The 20,421-nt window shown below is 40.3% G+C and overlaps 1 protein-coding gene and 1 long non-coding RNA gene across 2 annotated transcripts in view; one reads left to right on the top strand and one right to left on the bottom strand.

Annotated features, from left to right (window-relative positions):
- Positions 1 to 1,399: 1,399 nt before the first annotated feature.
- LOC105496000 (growth hormone inducible transmembrane protein) lies at positions 1,400 to 17,275 on the bottom strand. The gene is made up of 9 exons (XM_011766026.2): positions 17,137 to 17,275; positions 15,118 to 15,285; positions 13,036 to 13,135; positions 11,347 to 11,458; positions 10,434 to 10,575; positions 6,259 to 6,367; positions 4,899 to 5,087; positions 4,256 to 4,427; positions 1,400 to 2,299 (listed from the first exon to the last, which is right to left on the bottom strand). The coding sequence occupies exons 2-9, from the start codon at positions 15,244 to 15,246 to the stop codon at positions 2,215 to 2,217; spliced, it is 1,038 nt and encodes a 345-aa protein (XP_011764328.2). The 5' UTR covers positions 15,247 to 15,285; positions 17,137 to 17,275; the 3' UTR covers positions 1,400 to 2,214.
- Positions 17,276 to 17,361: 86 nt separating this feature from the next.
- LOC139356288 (uncharacterized) overlaps positions 17,362 to 20,421 on the top strand; it is a 36,856-nt gene continuing 33,796 nt past the window's right edge. Inside the window, exon 1 of the long non-coding RNA XR_011607872.1 lies at positions 17,362 to 17,460. This is a non-coding gene — a long non-coding RNA (uncharacterized lncRNA). The remainder of the gene's footprint in view (positions 17,461 to 20,421) is intronic.

Here is a 20,421-nt window from a genome sequence, read left to right as displayed (position 1 = left end):
ATTGTTTGAGCCCAATTCGAGACCAAACTGAACCCCTCTACTAAAAAAAAAAAAAGTAAAACAGTAAAAAACCCTTGGTTTTCTTTTTTTTTGAGACGGAGTCTGGCTCTGTCGCCCGGGCTGGAGTGCAGTGGCCAGATCTCAGCTCACTGCAAGCTCCGCCCCCTGGGTTTACGCCATTCTCCTGCCTCAGCCTCCCGAGTAGCTGGGACTACAGGCGCCCGCCGCCTCGCCCGGCTAGTTTTTTTGTATTTTTTTAGTAGAGACGGGGTTTCACCGTGTTCGCCAGGATGGTCTCGATCTCCTGACCTCGTGATCCGCCCGTCTCAGCCTCCCAAAGTGCTGGGATTACAGGCTTGAGCCACCGCGCCCGGCCAAAACCCTTGGTTTTCTAGATAAACTGCCTGATACCATCACTGAAATTGTATCATTTTGTGTGTGAGTGATATTAATTTAAAAAAGACATAAACTTTGGGTTCTAAAAGGTGACTTAAAGAAAACAAGGCACTTTAAGATCATACTGATATGGGTATCAGGATGGGGTGGAGAAAAATAGAAAATTGGCATTTACATTTTTACTAATAAAAAAAAGAGCATCAATAGCTAAGACTTATGTAATGCTTACTAAGTGCCTGCACATTTAACCGTAACCCTATAAGACAGGTTCCAATATATTCATTTTACAGGAGAGGAAACTGGGCACACAGAGGTTAAGTAATTTGCCCAAGGTCACATAAGAAATGAGTTGGGATTCAAATAGAGGTAGTCTAGCTACAAGTATCATGTACTTATCACATTGCACTATACTACACTGGCAAGAAACTAAGTTGCTTTCTTGAACAAATCCCTATTCAAATGGCATGCATATGATTCACTAGGAAAAATCAGACCCATCACCACCTGGCTGAAACCTTTGTTTCAGAAATAAGCATCCTACATACTTGGAGATGATTATTACTTCTGGATTACTGTAATAGATATTTGTCAAAAATAGCAATCATCTCAGTCATCATACAGACTTCTTTTCCTTCATTAAAGACAAAAATAACTCTTCTGTATCAAAAAACTTACGAATGTCTCAAGAAAGTAATGGTGTAGCAGTGTAAGAGAAGTAAAATTCTGCTAGGGGAAACTAATGAAGAATTTCCCTCATTAAGCTTTTGGGTTGATATATTTCATTAAGACAGAATTAGTTCTGTGTGCTTTGCTTTTTAGTGCTTAGTCTTAGAGGGAATGCAAGAAACCAAAAGTCTTAGGAGAAAAACTGCTTTCATAATTTCAAGTGTAAGCCACAAACAGGCTTTTCTATAAAGGCTTCAAAGCTTGAAGAGATGACAAAAGCAAGCTGTATTCAATTAGACAGTTCAATAAATATGCAAAAATAAAAAACACTTAGCAATCATGAGTATACTATTTGTATTCTGGAAAAAGCAACATACTTCATGCTTTGAATATTTTCTCTTGAGAATAGTTTTAAAGTTATTTCCTTTCGTAACATTCAAAAGTAAAACACACATATATAATTCCATCAAGGATTCTCTGTATGATTAACATTCTGTACTTTCCTAACAAGTCAAACATGACCACATCTGTATTGGAAAGACAGCACTGAGAAGCAACAGCAGGGGAATGCATCATCTGTGTCTGTTTCAGGATTAACAGTTTTGTTAAGTTCAGCAGATGAATGTAACAATGATCATTTGTTTCCAAATACCCAGGTGTTTCTTACTGGCTCCTCACTAATCAATCACATACGTGATAAGACCTAAGTATTTTTAAAAAAGACTGCAGGTGACTCCTTCTCTCTGGTCCCTTTACCAAAGCTCCAAATCACTTATGACATTAATTACAATATTCTGCACTCCAAAAACTATGCAAACACAAGTTTGCTAAATTTTACCTACTTAGCAAACCTACTAAATTTTAAAGCAGAAAACACATTTACATTCTCATGATACATTCACTACGTTTTAAAATCACTCAAACATGAGAATTGAAAATGCGTGTGCTTATTTGGGAGTCGATTACTGCATTTATTCTCCAGAAAAAAAAGCAGACCTGAGGCATCACATTACTGGAACATTTAAACATGATGACATGTTCTTATCTTCTAAACTTCAATGAAAGCTGCTTGTACAAACTATTTAATGCATATCTGCCCCATTAAACAAGCAAGATGTTTGATGTAGCAGAGAAGCCAGACGCTGAGTCACTTCATTTCTTTCTGTTGCTTCCAGTTGCTAGCATAGTTGCAACTCGTATAAATATATTTAATGTATCCATGTAGATATTCAGCATCCTAGAAAAGAAAATTATGCCCATTACATATGATGCAATTCTAATAGCGATGATGAATTCTTAATATACAAAAGAAAAAAAGCAATACTATTTGTCTTAGTGATATAAAATGGAAATTAAAAATAAGATGTTTAACTGCCAACTAATGAAATCCTAGACCAGAAAATAGTTAAGGTCTTCCTTTTGGCAGACTCATCTTTTAAATGTTAAAGAGCAGTTTAAAAAAAATCATTATTTTGTTCTCTGACACTCTGCATATATCAACTTGCAAAGAAAACTAGGTGGCAGACAATGAAATAATCAAAACAAGACCAAAGAAACACTTTTATTAAAACCTGTTAGACACAAGTCTGGCATTTTTTAATATAAAAGACCCACTTCACCCCCTAAAGAAAACTTCCACAGATCTGTAAGCTTTATAGCAACTTTTTTACATTAAGTTTTATTTTTAGATAAAGAAAATCAAATTACTTTTTTTTTTTTTTTTTTGAGACGGAGTCTTGCTCTGTCCCGGGGCTGGAGTGCAGTGGCCGGACCTCAGCTCACTGCAAGCTCCGCCTCCCGGGTTCCCGCCATTCTCCTGCCTCAGCCTCCCGAGTAGCTGGGACCACAGGCGCCCGCCACCTCGCCCGGCTAGTTTTTTGTATTTTTAGTAGAGACGGGGTTTCACCGTATTACCCAGGATGGTCTCGATCTCCTGACCTCGTGATCCGCCCGTCTCGGCCTCCCAAAGTGCTGGGATTACAGGCTTGAGCCACCGCGCCCGGCCTTTTTTTTTTTTTTTTTTTGAGACGGAGTCTCGCTCTGTCGCCCAAGCTGGAGTGCAGTGGCCGGATCTCAGCTCACTGCAGCTCTGCCTTCCGGGTTCCCGCCATTCTCCTGCCTCAGCCTCCCGAGTAGCTGGGACTACAGGCGCCCGCCACCTCGCCCGGCTAGTTTTTTTTTGTATTTTTTAGTAGAGATGGGGTTTCACCGTGTTAGCCAGGATGGTCTCCATCTCCTGACCTCGTGATCCACCCATCTCGGCCTCCCAAAGTGCTGGGATTACAGGCTTGAGCCACCGCGCCCGGCCAATCAAATTACTTTTAAAAAAATGTGAGACACAATGAAACTGACTCAAGAAAATTGTTTAAAAAAAATAACCTACTTTGGTAGACTCCAAGAAAAAAGAAAAAAAAAACCATAATAACAATGCCAACTAAAGTTGCCTATCTCTGAAACTAGAATCTTTATACTGAAGAGTTTCTAATTTCTAGAAGTATAAAATAGGCTTTTCTATTAAAAATTGCAAGTCAATTATATACCTTTTCCAATAAATACTTGACTAATACATTTCTTCAGTTTTAAAGTCTGCAAAATACACTAACAAAATTAACTAACCAATAAGAGCACGTTATTTATTGTACCCTGAGGCTGGCTCACAAAAATAGACAAAATATTCTGATAATAGAATGCACTAAGTTGCAATATAATCAGAGGTTTTTTGGATAGTTTACTAAACAGAACAGACCAAACTGCAACAAAAAATAGGAAATCTGACAAAGCCATTGGTGTGGTTTAAGCTGTGACCCTCCTCCGCCCCCACAACAAAATATGATGAAATCCTAAGCTCCGGTACACAGGTAGAGCACGATGTGAAGATGGAGGCAGAGACTGAATGATCCATCTACAAGCCAAGGAATGTCAAGGACTGCCAGCAGTAACAAGAAGCTGAGAGGCAGGGAACAGATTTTCCCTCAGGGCCCTCAGAAGTACAACCCTGCTAACACCTTGAGTTTAGATTTCTGGCCTCCAGAACTACAAGAGAATCAAGTTTTGTTTTAAGCCACCTAGTTTGCGATACTTTGTTAACAGTATCCCTAGAAAACTAATACGGCCATAAAACAAAACAGATCAAATACACACAAGCATCCTTATGTGACAGAGAAAACAGTGTTAAGTAAAAAGCATTACTTACGAGTTAATGGGATCATATTTTTGAACTCCATACGCTGGTGACACTTCTGCACGCTTGATTACTTTCTGGGTATCATACAAGAGGAACATGCTGAAAAGAACTAATCCACCATACATTGCCACTGAGTAAAGAGTGGCACCAGCCACAGTGGTAGGTGGAAGAAACATATATCCTGAAATCAAAATGCAAAAACAATTAAGATTTTTTTAAAAAAGGATTTCGAATAACTGAGTTTATGATTTATATTACTTAAAAAAAATCTCCTTGGTATACTGTGCAGGTAAGACGACATCTGGGTATACGTACTGTCTAATCTTATTTATATTAGTTCAAAATCCATGATACTCATTCCTCCAATGAGCCACTTGCCCATTTCACAGGAAGGTTCTTGCATCGCACCAGAACAATATTCATGTTCTCCAGACCAACTTTCCCATTTTAGATGTATTTGGTAAAGCCAGTAATAATGGTTGACCATGTTGCCATGATTTTTATATGATGCCAATAGTAAAATCCAGTCAAATTAGCATCAATCTTTAAAAAAACTTTTAAAATAAATGACTCGGTCAATTAGGATATTGGAGTATTTCAGGTTACAAGAAACTATGCACCAAGAATTAAGTGTTAAAACATAGCAGCTTACCCAGTGAGGACACAAAGACGAGACCCAGGCCCACTCCCAGGGGTGCACCCATGTTCAGAAACTTTTCACTGGGGGCACACATGGCCACAGTGGAGAGGCCTCCCACAATGCCAGCTGTGTACCATGCAGCTCTGATGAGAAGAGGACCCCCTAATATTGTCAGAGGAGCCACCACTGCACCCATCACACCTGGAGAAAGAGCAAGTGCTCATTAAGTATTTACTAAATAACAAGCAAAAGGAAAATATCACTTCTAACATGCCACTTTATATTATACCTTACTGTTTAAGCACTATGATTCAAAAAGTTCTGCCTTTTAGATGATACTACCCCCACCAAATTCTACAACCCAAACTGGTGACTACTCAAATTCTGTATCACAACATTAACACTATTCCTAATCAATCACACTCATAAGCAAACACTACTTATTTAATAACCATCGAATTCCATGCAGCTGTTTGAATCTGATCTTACCACTAGTTTCTACAACATTCATATAATTCAGATAAAGAAGCTTAAAACAAGTAACTCAAGGTCAATCCTACTACTATCAAAAGCGAAAAGCATACGATGATAAAGTGTGGGAACTTCTAAGACAGACACTGCTGTTGCTTTACATAATAAGGATTGCTAATAGCTTATAAATAATTTTAGTTGTCAGATATTTATAAATAATTTCATAAAAATTACAGTAAAAATTTTACCAATAATTTAACCAAGGTAAAGGAACTCCTTAACTGAAAAAAATCTTAGATAATGCATTATTTCAGTGTTAAGCAGAATAAGTTACCTTTTACTTAAATGCAGTTTACCTCACAGACTAGAGTAACATTTTTAGATCAAGCTGTATGGTTAATAAGGTATACTATCTCATAATGATGAATAATTTAAAAATACTTTTTGCTCTAGGCAAAACAGTGGGTGAAATTTCTACACAGAACACTTCTATTAGGACTCCTCTCAGTTTTTTGTATTTTGCAGCAACATTGTTAGCACAACTTTCTCTATCCTCAGTTTTTAATTTTTCTAAATATACCAGACAAAAACAACTCTCAAATGATGCGTACTAGATATAAAGCCCTCCTGGTATTGAACAAAACACACAGAAGTCAATCTCTGCATATATTAGACTGTCAAAAGACACCAAGTTTCGTATTGAAGATGTCCATGGTCTTAGGAGCAAAATCAACCTTTCGAAGCAAAGGTCTGGCAAAAAGGCAGCCAGTAATGACTGAAGAAAATTGTGTTTTCTAAACATGAGGTTTAAATTCCATGTAGGTCATTTACAATTGGGAAGAGCCACCTAAAAAAAGGTAGTAGTCAAGGTTGTCTCATAACAATTTAAAACAGAACATACCAGAATGTAGCAACCAGGCAAGATGTTTTGGGCCTGGGCTCTGGTCATATGGTATTGATCGTACCAGCATTCCAGCTCCAATCATGGCTGCAAAGGTCACACCAATTGTCTGAAAGACAAGTACTATTAAGAAAAACTGATCCTTATATGAAAACAAAGCAGAAACCCACAGGTTTGAAGTCCAATTAGTTATTTCTAATACATTAGTTGTAAAAATGTTAAAGATAATAAATCAAAGCTTAAAGTCAGGTGTGGTGGCTCATGCCTGCAATCCCAGCACTTTGGGAGGCTGGGGCGGATGGATCACCTGAGGTCAGGAGTTCGAGACCAGCCTGGCTAACAAGGTGAAATCCTGTCTCTACTAAAAATACAAAAAGTAGCCAGGTGCAGTGGTGCATGCCTGTAGTCCCAGCTACTTGGAAGGCTGAGGCAGGAAAATCACTTGAACCGGGGAGGTGGAGGTTACAATGAGCCAAGATTGTGCCACTGCACTCTAGCCTGGGCAACAGAGAGAGACTCCATCTCAAAAAAAAAAAAAAAAAAAAAAAAAAAATCAAAGCTTTTATTTTTCTGCCACATTAAAAGCTCTGGGTTTATTTCACAGTTTTGGCTAAGTTAGCATGAGTGCCCCCTACTGCCATATATGAGGTTTTGCAGACAGCTTCAAATGCATGTCTTAAGCTTGGACTGGTATCACATCTTTTAACAATTTTATTCTTGTTGGGCAGAGGTGAAACAAAAACCCGTTAGGGATCCCAAGATAATTAACTCTTAATTAAAAAATATATTTTTGTATAGCACAAATAGGATTTCTTTAAAATCAGTCAAGCTTACAAATTAATTTAAAAAAAGAAAATATATATAGCACATAGCTTTGAACTCCATATCTGCTAAATGAAGACTTGAAAAATAGAAAGTAGATATCACAGCACATGGAAAAGAAAAATGAGAAATAAGATTCTATACTTCTACCCTTCCAGGTTTATGGTTAATTTGGTCCTCATTCCTTTTCTTTGCCTATCTTAGATTTCCAGTGTTATAATATTTAAATATTCCTTGTGTATGACAAGAAATGTACTAATATGTAATGGAAAAAAGACAGTGCTCATCTTCAAGAAATTTAAATCAGAGATTGCAAACCTGTAGCCCTTGGAATCAGGCCACAGATGTTTTGTTTGGCAAACTATGTAAAAAAAAAAAAAAAAAAAAAAAAAAAACAAAACCATGGTGAATGGTTTTAGTTGAGAAGGCTACTCTAGATGTCAGTAACCTCTAGATGTCAACAATCTCCTGTGTGACACACCAGGCCTCCTCACTCACCTGTATCATCTGTCTCACCCATGAACATCAAATATTCAACCTCTAATATAAAGTACAGGTAAACAAAACAGTTGGTTTTGCCAAGAATGGGAAAATCTTAACACAAAAAAGCATACTGAGCTGGGTGCGGCGGTATGTGCCTGTAGTGTCAGTTACTTGTCAAGCTGAGGTGAGAGGATCACTTGAGCCCAGGAATTCGAGCCAAGCCTAGGCAAACATAGAGACCTAGTCTATTTTTAAAAAACATTAAAGAGAAAAGAAAAGCATTATCAAGCTCCACTCCACCATTTTCTAATGAGAAATAATTACTACAAACTATTTCACACATACTCTGTGGGCAGCACTTTTGGGATATTTACTGCAATTAAATTTGTTAAAGATGTGGCCGGGTGCGGTGGCTCACGCCTGTAATCCCAGCACTTTGGGAGGCCGAGGCGGGCGGATCACAAGGTCAGGAGATCGAGACCACGGTGAAACCCCGCCTCTACTAAAAATACAAAAAATTAGCTGGGCGCGGTTGTGGGCGCCTGTAGTCCCAGCTACTCGGGAGGCTGAGGCAGGAGAATGGTGTGAACCCGGGAGGCGGAGCTTGCAGTGAGCCGAGATCGCGCCACTGCACTCCAGCCTGGGCGACAGAGCGAGACTCCGTCTCAAAAAAAAAAAAAAAAAAAAAATTTGTTAAAGATCTTTTATCATCTAGTCTCACTCCAAACTCTTCATTCCAACCACACTGAACTGGCAGGGCTGCCAACATGCCCCAAAGTTTCAGCCTCCTTAATTCAGTCCATCATGCCTAAGAATACCTCCCTTCCATATCTGGTCGACTTACTGAAGTATTGTCTCATCATCTCAAAAGCTTTTTCTAGTAGGTACCCTGGTTACCCAGGAGCAAGATCAGATACCTCTCCTCAGAAGCACTTGGGACAAACTTTGACATTATCTGCATGTCTATGTGTGTATTTGTATATATATGTCTGTCACACCCAAAAGGTTACATCTTCATCTCTGTAACACTTGTCTTTGGCCTTCCCGAGTATTTTCTGTATTACTAACAGTGGAAGAGGGTAATCTTTTGTCCAGAAGGGACTGGGATATGGCCCAAACACAAAACTTCTTTGAAGCCTCATTTTAGAGCCTAAAATTTTAGGTAAATATTGCCATGTTTATTACAAAAGTATTGTTTTAAATTATTTGCTTTTGATTAAAACTGACATCCCCAGTGAGAACATTATCGGCCTTTGTGAACCTCTGGGCTGGGAGATTGATGGCATCTATGTGAAAAGCATCATCCTAAAAATACATAAATGTCCAAATGGCTATGCTACTGTTAACAGCTATCCTTTAGTAAAGTATAATACAGTGAAAATATTATGGATTTTGGTCCCTAGGTGGGGAATCAGTGTTACATGAACTCTCCCAACTCTCCTTCCCCTCCAGTCTCACACTCTGCTCTAGTTCAGGTTCTTATCATCCCTCGTTTCAGATCTTACAAAGGCACAGCTGGTACAGCTGCTCCACGTCCCTTCCACATTGGTTCTAAAAACTCAAATATAAATCACGCTTTTGTTGTTCCAGTATCTCCAATGGCCTCCGACTGCTTAGGTTCTCTCCTCAGCTTGACAATCATACCCTTTCTAACCATATCTTCTTCAACATCCAGACCCCAAACACTTGAACTTCCCTCTAATGGGATTGCAAGTCACCTCTAAAATTAGGTTTTCCTACCTCCTCTTCGCTTAAACTGGTAAAATTGGACTGCCCTTGTCTACTTAAATTTTTTTTTAAATTTTTAAAACTTTGTATTTATTTAAAAATTACCAACAGTGTCTCACTACATTGCCCAGGTTGGTCTCAAATTCCTAGGCTCAAGCAATCTTCCTGCCTCAGCCTCCCAGAATGCTGGGATTACAGGTGTGAGCCACTACACTTGGCCCTCTTGTCTACTCTAAAATAAACGAAACATGTTAGCCTTCAACAACCCTGATTAAATAAACGTCTCCTTCATGGACCTTGCCTAACTGTTCAAGACAGAAACTCTCGACTGACTTTGCACTTTCTTACTGCATATCTGTGCCACTTATTCCAGTTCATCTCTTCTACCAAATAGCAGAATAGGGCACACATATTCAAATTCTCGTATCTAGCAAAATAACAAGGGCTCTAGAGAAACTCATTAAATATAAAAATCTTCTATAAGGTCAAGAATCTTAGGAATAGTAGCAGCAACACTATTCTACCCTTAACTGCAGAAAATGCCTAGGTTTTTGTACTGGGCATTTCCGTCTGACTTCTAAGATGATTTTGCATTTGCTTTTTTTTTTTTTTTTTAGTAAACTGCTATAAATTAGAGGCTGTTTGCTATCTGCTGCTAGACAAGAACATTGTCCCTGTAAGTTTTATTTCTAACTCCTCCGGTATTATTAGAATACATGTTTAATAAAGAATAACAGCTGACCTACCCAGAATGAACTTCCTACTTTATCTCAGCTGCACTAATACAGGCTGAGTATCCCTCATCAGAAATGCTTGGGACCAGAAGTGTTTCAGACTTCAGATTTCAGACTATTTATCATTATACTTCATTGTTGTTAGGGTTCAGGATCCCTAATCCAAAAACCCAAAATGTGAAGTGCTACAATTTTCTTTGAGCATCATGTTGGCACCACAAATGTTTTAGATTTTGGAGCATTTCTGGATTTTAAATTAGGGATGCTCAACCTGTAATTCATACATTATTTGAACAAAAACTTGTTCAATCCAGTGTTCTTTCCATTTAATACCCCCTTCCCTCCAATATATTTTATCTAATCTTTTGATCTTCAGATGAAAAAGGAAAACAAAAACAGCTGACTTACCACCAAAGAGCCTCTCATCATGAAGTTCATGAGAACAGGCGTTCTGCTTATTGCTATGGCAGACAAAGCTGTTAAACCAACACTCCCTGCTAAGTACATATAGGTGGAATGAATTCTATCCTTCACATACTGAGGCCAAATTCTGTAAGAAACATGACATGATTAATTTATAAAATTACAGATTTGATTTCTGGTTGAGTCATATATTAGGTGGGCGACCTCGTGATAAATCATTTTCTACTTTAAATTTTATTCACTTCATTTATCATGGAAATAATCATGATAATTATGCATACCTGGGAATTACTATAAGGATTAAATGAGATAAAACATACAAGCACATATAAAAAACAACATATTTTTGGCTGGGTGCAGTGGCTCACACCTGTAACCCCAGCACTTTGGGAGGCCGAAGTGGGTGGATCACCAGAGGTCAGGAGATCGAGACCACCCTGGCCAACATGGTGAAACCCCATCTCTAAAGACACAAAAAATAGCTGGGCGTGGCGGCGGGCACCTGTAGTCCCAGCTACTCAGGAGCCTGCGGCAGGAGAATTGCCTGAACCTGGGAGGCGGAAATTGCAGTGAGCTGAGATCGCACCACTGCACTCCAGCCTGGGTGACAGAGCGAGACTCCTTCTCAAAACAAACAAACAAACAAACAAACAAAAAACCAAACAACAACGTATTTTCTCCTTACTTAAATACATATAACCTTGCTAAAAGATTTTTATTTAGATTTGAATAAATAAATGTCAAACAAGCAAGAAGAGATTCTTTATTTATGTGTATACACAAAGACTGGACACAAAACATTCCAAAGTGACTAAAGATAGGAATGAAAAGAAAACCGGAATTTTTGTTTTGAGGTTGGAGTTGTTTAGGAACAATTTACTTAAAACAATTTACTTACACAGCCTTTTCAATAGCTCCAATCTCATTAGACAGTCCCAACCCATAGTAGCACAATGCTCCAAGACCAACAGCAGCCCCTCCAGCAACAAACCATCTTCCCATCTGATCAACTGCAGAACACAGAAGGAAATGCAGGTTAGTACTGGCACATCTGGACAAAGCCTTTAAAATACTTATGAAGGGAATCAAATAATGTATCATATTTAATAACAGCCATAATCAGTGCATATGGGGCACAGAAACTGCCTCAATGTTAGGTAACCAGTAGGAAAAAAACACTCCTGACACAAAGGTATAAAAATCAGTACCAAAAAGAAAGAATCAGACTTGGTGAATCTTCAACCTCACTCCAACAATATTTGAGGGGGCAGTATGTCTGTAGATGTGGAGCTACTTCTGTGACACACACTATTTTACTAATAAGAGGCTGAAGTATATTCACATGACATTCATGGAAAGTAAAAAATGAGAAGGAAATGTTAACAGTCATACCACACTGCCTGGTATTAACACAAATGATGCTTTACATGGAAATCAAGAAAAAACAGAAAGAAAATATAATCAGTGTTTATGCAGCAGAATCAAATGAGAGGAGGCTCCTGTTTTAGAGTACTGACAGACAACTAACTTATCAACTCTAACTCAACAGAGGTATTCATAAAGTGCATCTTATTCTTTTAGTCTAATCCGTTTACTAAGAATATTATACCAGGCTGTCACTACATAATTTGCATGATTTGGTCTCTAGGGTCAAATCAGAAAGAAATGACCTGAAGGATACTGATTAGGGCTCTCTCCCATTGTAAAGACATTTTGTAAGATTATTAAGGAGCAGTGGTATTCTTTGAATAGCTTTAGGATGATTAACAATCTAGTTTCTGAACTTGCGAAGCTGATATCCAAACTGAACCAAGCTGGCAATACGTTAAAGTACTGCCTCCTGAGGCCCTATGTGAGCAGTCAGTTAAAGGACTCTTCTTGGACAGCTAGGCTTTTACTAACATCTATGTGTTGGCAATTTATTCCTAATCTGAAACATATACAAATATTATATGCTTGAATGAGGATTCTACACACTTAAAATGAACTTTCTCAACAGACTATACCTTTTGGACTATGGCATATTAATAATCCTTTTTTTTTTTTTTTTTTTTTTTTTGAGACGGAGTCTCGCTCTGCCGCCCAGGCTGGAGTGCAGTGGCCGGATCTCGGCTCACTGCAAGCTCCGCCTCCTGGGTTCACGCCATTCTCCTGCCTCAGCCTCCAGAGTAGCTGGGACTACAGGCGCCCGCCACCTCGCCCGGCTAGTTTTTTGTATCTTTTAGTAGAGACGGGGTTTCATCGTGTTAGCCAGGATGGTCTCGATCTCCTGACCTCGTGATCCGCCCGTCTCGGCCTCCCAAAGTGCTGGGATTACAGGCTTGAGCCACCGCGCCCGGCCTAATAATCCTTTTCTTTAAAAAAAGGGAAAGTAAAATTTCCACTGGAATAAGTATGACTGATAACCACTGAATCCAGTGCAAAGTACCAAACTTTGCTGGATTGTCAGATCTCAGAATAATGATGTGGTCTTCCCAGAAAATGCACAAATACACACACAAATACACATATGTTTTTAGAAAGTTGTTCATGGACCTCTTAAAACATATCCATAGATTCTAGGTTAAAAAATAAGACAGCCACCTACTTTTAAATATTTTTTCCATCGATGGTTCAAATGCTGCCTCTTTGAGTTCTTGACCAGTTCTCCCACGCCGCATCCCAATTCTTGTTTTGGTGGCATATTCCTGACACACACATGCAAACAAAGACATGGACCACCCACATGAAAATAGACATCAGTAAAATAAAATGCAAGATCTCTTTACATTAGAAAACTCTAGTTAAAGAAAGTTGGTACTTTCTATATACGTAACTTCACTATGAAAATTTATTAGCCAACTTAAAAAACTAAATGTAAAACTAAATAAGTAAATGTATACCTTTCCTGGGCTCTACCTTTGGTAGTAATTCATTATATTCTTCTTAGTTTCAATTTCAGAAAAACTGTTTCTTTTACAAGCTATAGATTTACATACCTAGAATTATTTATTTTAAATCCTAACCAAATATCAAGATGAGAATCTATTAGCATTTTTAAGAAATGCATTCTATAAGCATTATTAGCTATATTTCGTCATCTGGGATATGCACTCAAGAAAGGCATCTTTCCTTAACACAAAGCCAAGAGGAAGAAAGACTACTACCTCCATTTTGGCTCTTTTTCAACAGCGGAACAGTTAATTTAAAAGAGAAAAAGTCTCCTTCTAGCTTCTGTATATTGTCCTCATTACCTCACTTTAAACCTTATAATTTGAATGCTAGAACATAAATCTATTATAAAGATGGGTTTCTTTCTAATATGGGGGGAAAAAAGAAAGATCAGACTGTTACTATGTCTATATAGAAAGTAGTAGACATAAGAGACTCCATTTTGTTCTGCATTTGAGATGCTGTTAATCTGTGACCCTACCCCCAACCTTGTCCTTGCAACAGACATGTGCTGTGGTGACTCAAGGTTTAACGGATTTTGGGCTGTGCAGGATGTGCCTTGTTAAACAAGTGCCTGAAGGCAGCTTGCTGGTTAAAAGTCATCACCATTCTCTTAGTCTCAAGTACCCAGGGACACGCACACTGCCAAAGGTTGCAGGGACCTCTGCCTAGGAAAGCTAGGTATTGTCCAAGGTTTCTCCCCATGTGATAGTCTGAAATACGGCCTCGTGGGAAGGGAAAGACCTGATCGTCCCCCAGCCTGACACCCGTGAAGGGTCTGTGCTGAGGAGGACTAGTACAAGAGGAAAGAAGGCCTCTTGGCAGTTGTTGGCAGTTGAGATAGAGAAAAGCATCTGTCTCCTGCCCGTCCTTGGGCAATGGAACATCTTGGTGTAAAATCCGATTATATGCTCTGTTTACTGAGATAGGAGAAAACCGCCTTAGGGCAAAAGGTGGGACTTGCTGGTGCAATGCTGCTAAAAGGTTTATGGAGATGTTTGCATATGCATATCAAGGCAGAGCAGTTTCCTTTAAACTTATTCATGTCACAGAGAACTTTATTCATGTCTTACTGCTGATTTTCTCCTTACAATGATCCTATTATCCTACCACTCCCTTATCTTTAAGATGGTAAAGATAATTATCAATAAATACTAGGGAACTCAGAGACCAGTGCCGGCGTGGGTCCTCTGTATGCTGAGTGCCGATCCCCTGGGCCCATTTTTACTTTCTCTCTACTTTGTCTCTGTGTCATTTCTTTTCTCAAGTCTCTCGTTCCACCTAACGAGAAACGCCCACAGGTGTGGAGGGGTAGGCCATCCCTTCATCTAATCTGACAGATATTATCAATCTAAATAAAAGATAATTTCTTCAATAATTTATTAATAAGCTATTGGCCAACTGGTAATATCCCTGGGTTCTTAAACTTCTGACTATGTGCTCCAGGATCTCCGTTACACCACATAACTCTCAATCCCTCACAATGTACTCTAAATTTTCTAAATGAGAAACTCCAGAAGCTGTAAGCAAAAGCAAAGTTACAGAAATTCATTTTCTTTTTCATATGGGATAAGGAGGGACCAGAATGATACAAACTAATGGGGAGAAAGAGCTGACAGGGATATTATCAGGGCCAATTGACGTATAACACACTAAAGGCAGAGCAGCCACACTCTGCCAAAAAGAAAGGGCACAAATGGAAAAAGCAGCAATATAAAAACATTCAGATTATCTTTACCCTGCTGGGTGTTAACAGCCATTGATTCTTCGTGATGGAATTCTTCACAACAGGGGAGGCCTTGGTGAAAGTTGGGTGGAAAACCCTAGAAGGTAGTGTCCGGAGACACACAAGCCTTGCAGCCAACATGGTGGTGGTGCACCAGGTCTACCAAGCAGATCTGAAATGCTAGTAAAAAAAAGGCAAAAACAACAAAAAGAACATAAAACAATCCACTAACCAATAAAGAGAAGGACATATGAGAGTCAGAGTCAAGAAGGAACAAACTATTTTTTAGTAGAAAAGGAAATACAGCCACCTTTTTAATTTTCAGCGATGAATTCTTTGCCCAATCATCCCTTGGTAATGCAAGAAACCCATCCCAGAGAACACAGCTGAGGATGGAGGAACAAATTAGGTTTAAGTCCCAGTTTGACCAATAATAAAATAGATGATTTCAAAAATTACGTGTTAACACAGAATGGCTGTTAACTGGATGTGATTACACCCGGGTCTATGATGGCTTCTACAAATGTAGTTTTGGCTTAAGATTCATACCAGTATCCAGTGGGAAAATTGAAAAGAATCTACATAACGTTTGGTCAGAGAAATAGTGTCATCTAAAGAGACATGAATAGCTCTTCTGCATTACAAAGCTAAAAGATATTAAAAGAAGCCAACTATATGAATTTCAGCTAATCATACCAAATAATACTTTCCTTCAACATAAGATATAAAAATATTCTAAGTTAACCTATTCTATATGTCCTACTATAATGCGTAAAGGACATTTAGTCTTTCAAAGTAAAATCGGTTACCAACTAGGTTTCCCTTACATTAGACTCCCTCAATGGTGTCTTCAAAAGAAAAGCATGCTAAAAACTGGATTATCTTAGCTCCAGGGCACATTATACTAGATGGGTGGTCAACCAGAAGTCAGCGGATAGTGTTTCTGTAATGCTACAGTGAGGTGACTATGATAGGTCAGAATGAAATGACAAGTGCAAACCAACTGGGGCTACCAGCACATCTCTGCCAATGATTTGTAGTGAATTTCAGGCAAGTGATATTCTTCTGGGTCCATTTCCCCATCTGTAACATAACGATTCCCAGTGTTCAGACTACAGCGTTGACCCTCGGACTACCTGCTTGAAAGTGACCCGGACGCATCTTAAAATGTAGGCTCCTGCGTCTTTCTTTGCTCCTAATGATTCTAGCTCTAGGAATAGGACCAAGGATATGTGTTTTAACGAACACTCCAAAAGCTAAGAACTATTGTTTTAAGATACCCGAGCGTCCTCCGAGCTCTGCAACTGAACTGAAGGATCTTAATACTCGGCACCTGGCCTTTGGGAAAACACCCAGCGCTTTTGGAACTTTCGTGCCATTACATCATCTCAACCTATGGCTGTCCTGTATCTTTCTCAGTACTCAGTCCACTGGGTGGGGCCGAAGAGGTCCAGCTCAGAGTGACCTCCATGTGGCCTAACAGCACAGAGTGGGAATCCCACTTCTGACACGTTAGAATTGACCTTGTGAGGGGTGTGGATCTCTAAGACTCAGATGTCTTTGCTACAAAATGGGGAAAATACTACCGACCCTAATCCAAGGGCTTATGCCTCCGTGAGCATTGGATGAGTTTGGGTGTCTGGTCCCCGAGAAAGTTCACCCAGCCCGCTAGATTCGGATGAGAACCTGGCAGCAAACCTCCACGTCAACCCACAACACCTCTGTCCGCGCCCCAGGTGCCGCTACCAGCGCAGCAGCTGTACGGCCTAGCCGCAAGGATGACTCAGCACCTTGTTGCCCCGGGACAGAAGCACAACTAGAACAGCCCTTGCGCGCCTGAGCAGGACCTTGTGGCCGCCGCCCTCTCCACTGGGTCACCCACAGGACTGCGACCCCAACGCGCAGGCCGGCCCTGACGCACCCAGCAGCACCGCTGCTACCAGCCCTTCCCTCCGCACCCAGCGGTCCCGTGAGGGCGGCTGTCAGGAGCACCGGGGATCCCGGGCGCCCGCCAGCCAGCCGGAGCATTACCTTGGTCCCCGGTCACCTTCGCTGCGTAGTTTCCCTTCCGGGCTCCCAGCACGCTCCTTACGGTCTGAAAGCTCACAGTTCCGCCAGCGCACTGCATGACGCAACATCGAGAGGAGGTAAATAGTACGACTAGCCAATCACTGGCAGGCCTCTGTCGGAAACGCGGGCACAGTGGGGGAGGAGGGGTTCCGGGTTACGGAGGCGGGGTTCCAAATTGGTGGGGCGGGGCCAGTTGAGGATTGTTGCAGGGAACGTCATAATCAGCGTCCATTTTGCGTGTGGGCATGGGAGTCGTCTGGGCCATCTTTGTTCTGGGCAGCGGAGGTCTCTTTTGCTTTTGTTTTAGCTTTTTCACTCGCCGCAGATATAAGAATTATGTAAAAATTGAAAGAAAGTAATGTTAGAGTTAAAAATTATTCCGTTTGGCGGATCATGAGGTCAGGAGATCGAGACCATCCTGGCTAACCCCGTGAAACCCCGTCTCTACTAAAAAATATAAAAAAAAACAACTAGCCGGGCGAGGTGGCGGGCGCCTGCAGTCCCAGCTACTCTGGAGGCTGAGGCAGGAGAATGGCGTAATCCTGGGAGGTGGAGCTTGCAGTGAGCTGAGATCCGGCCACTGCACTCCAGCCTGGGTGACAGAGCGAGACTCCGTCTGTAATCCCAGCACTTTGGGAGGCCGAGACGGGCGGATCACGAGGTCGGGAGATCGAGACCATCCTGGCTAACACGGTGAAACCCCGTCTCTACTAAAAAAATACAAAAAACTAGCCGGGCGAGGTGGTGGGCGCCTGTAGTCCCAGCTACTCGGGAGGCTGAGGCAGGAGAATGGCGTGAACCCGGGAGGCGGAGCTTGCAGTGAGCTGAGATCCGGCCACTGCACTCCAGCCTGGGCGACAGAGCGAGACTCCGTCTCAAAAAAAAAAAAAAAAAAAAATTATTCCGTTTTTTCCGTTCCTTTCTGTTTGAAGGACTTTTTGTCCCTTAATTTATTGTGAGATAAATATGGTTCCAAATGTGACTGCTTCTGAGTGGAGTCATCCGGTTTCTGGGGGCTCACGCAAAAGGTTAGATCGTGAAATCCAGAAAAGATTTTTTTCTAGATGGTTTTTTCATTGCTTTTTTACTTTCCCGTGTACACTTTCAAGTTTCACCCTAAACCTGTGTAATAGGCCTGATGACAGCTGCCTGTGCCTGGCACCCAGGGTTGCTCTGAGGACTAAGATGTTTCCATTGCGTGTAATTTGATAGGTGAAGCGCTAGTTGTGGAATAAGAAAGGGAGTTACTTTCTTTTTCACTCTCTATTTCTTTTTTTTTTCTTGATTTTATTTATTTTTATTTATTTTTTAAAAATTATACTTTAAGTTCTAGGGTACATGTGCACAAGGTGCAGGTTTGTTACATATGTATACATGTGCCATGTTGGTGTGCTGCACTGATTAACTCGTCATTTACATTAGGTATATCTCCTAATGCTATCCCTCCCCTCTCCCCTCTCCCCACAATAGGCCCCTGTGTGTGATGTTCCCCTTTCTGTGTCCAAGTGATCTCGTTGTTCAATTCCCACCTGTGAGTGAGAACATGCGGTGTTTGGTTTTCTGTTCTTGCCGTAGTTTGCTGAAAATGATGGTTTCCAGTTGCATCCGTGTCCCACAAACTCATCCTTTTTTATGGCTGCATAGTATTCCATGGTGTATATGTGCCACATTTTCTTAATCCAGTCTGTCACTGATGGACATTTGGGTTCATTCCGAGTCTTTGCTATTGTGAATAGTGCCGCAATAAACATACATGTGCATGTGTCTTTATAGCAGCATGATTTATAATTGTTTGGGTATATACCCAGTAATGGGATGGCTGGGTCAAATGGTATTTTGACTTCTAGATCCTTGAGGAGTCACCACACTGTTTTCCACAATGGTTGAACTAGTTTACAGTCCCACCAACAGTGTAAAAATGTTCCTATTTCTCTACATCCTCTCCAGCACCTGTTGTTTCCTGACTTTTTAATGATTGCCATTCTAACTGGTGTGAGATGGTATCTCATTGTGGTTTTGATTTGTGTTTCTCTAATGACGAGTGATGAGCATTTTTTCATGTGTCTGTTGGCTGTATGAATGTCTTCTTTTGAGAAGTGTCTGTTCATATCCTTTGCCCACTTTTTGATAGGGTTGTTTGTTTTTTTCTTGTAAATTTGTTTGACTTCTTTGTAGGTTCTGGATATTAGCCCTTTGTCAAATGGGTAGATTGTAAAAATTTTCTCCCATTCTGTAGGTTGCCTGTTCACTCTGATGGTAGTTTCTTTTGCTGTGCAGAAGCTCTTTAGTTTAATTAGATCCCATTTGTCAATTTTGGCTTTTGTTGCCATTGCTTTTGGCGTTTTAGACATGAAGTCCTTGCCCATGCCTATATCCTGAATGGTATAGGTTTTCTTCTAAGGTTTTCATGGTTTTAAGTCTAACATTTAAGTCTCTAATCCATCTTAAATTAATTTTCATATAAGGAGTAAGGAAAGGATCCAGTTTCAGCTTTCTACTTATGGCTAGCCAGTTTTCCCAGCACAATTCATTAAATAGGGAATCCTTTCCCCATTTCTTGTTTTTGTCAGGTTTGTCAAAGATCAGATGACTATAGATGTGTGGTATTATTTCTGAGGGCTCTGTTCTGTTCCATTGGTCTGCATCTGTGTTTTGGTACCAGTACCATGCTGTTTTGGTTACTGTAGCCTTGTAGTATAGTTTGAAGTTAGGTAGTGTGGTGCCTCCAGCTTTGTTCTTTTGGCTTAGGATTGTCTTGGCAATGCAGGCTCTTTTTTGGTTCCATATGAACTTTAGAGCAGTTTTTTCCAATTCTATGAAGAAAGTCATTGGTAGCTTAATGCGGATGTCCTTGAATCTATAAATTACCTTGGGCAGTATGGCCATTTTCACGATATTGATTCTTCCTATCCATGAGCATGGTATGTTCTTCCATTTGTTTGTTTCCTCTTTTATTTCACTGAGCAATGGTTTGTAATTCTCCTTGAAGAGGTCCTTTACATCCCTTGTAAGTTGGATACCTAGGTATTTTATTCTCTTTGAAGCTATTGTGAATGGGAGTTCATTCATTCTCTATTTCAACAAATATTTACTGAATGCTCATCTTTGTACCAAGCTGTGTTCTAGAAATATATACAAATGAATCAGCCAGGCATGGTGGCCCAAGCCTGTAATCCCAGTACTTTGGGAGGCCACAGCCGGTGGATCATGTGAGGTTAGGAGTTCAAGACCAGCCTGGCCAAACCC

The sequence above is a fragment of the Macaca nemestrina genome, chromosome 9 (genome assembly GCF_043159975.1).
Source record: "Macaca nemestrina isolate mMacNem1 chromosome 9, mMacNem.hap1, whole genome shotgun sequence".
In the NCBI taxonomy this organism is placed as follows: Eukaryota; Metazoa; Chordata; class Mammalia; order Primates; family Cercopithecidae; genus Macaca; species Macaca nemestrina.
The sequence above is the reverse complement of the archived record's forward strand: the minus strand, read 5'-3'. Positions and strand labels throughout refer to the sequence as shown.

Bases quoted from the DNA above. Each gene is read 5' to 3' on its own strand.
- LOC105496000 (XM_011766026.2), bottom strand. From the start codon at position 15,246: ATGTTGGCTGCAAGGCTTGTGTGTCTCCGGACACTACCTTCTAGGGTT. The intron at 5,088-6,258 runs GTATGTTCTGTT...CTCTTTCTCCAG, and splicing joins TGCCTGGTTGCTACATTCTG to GTGTGATGGGTGCAGTGGTG. The intron at 4,428-4,898 runs GTAAGCTGCTAT...TTTTGATTTCAG, and splicing joins CGTCTTTGTGTCCTCACTGG to GATATATGTTTCTTCCACCT.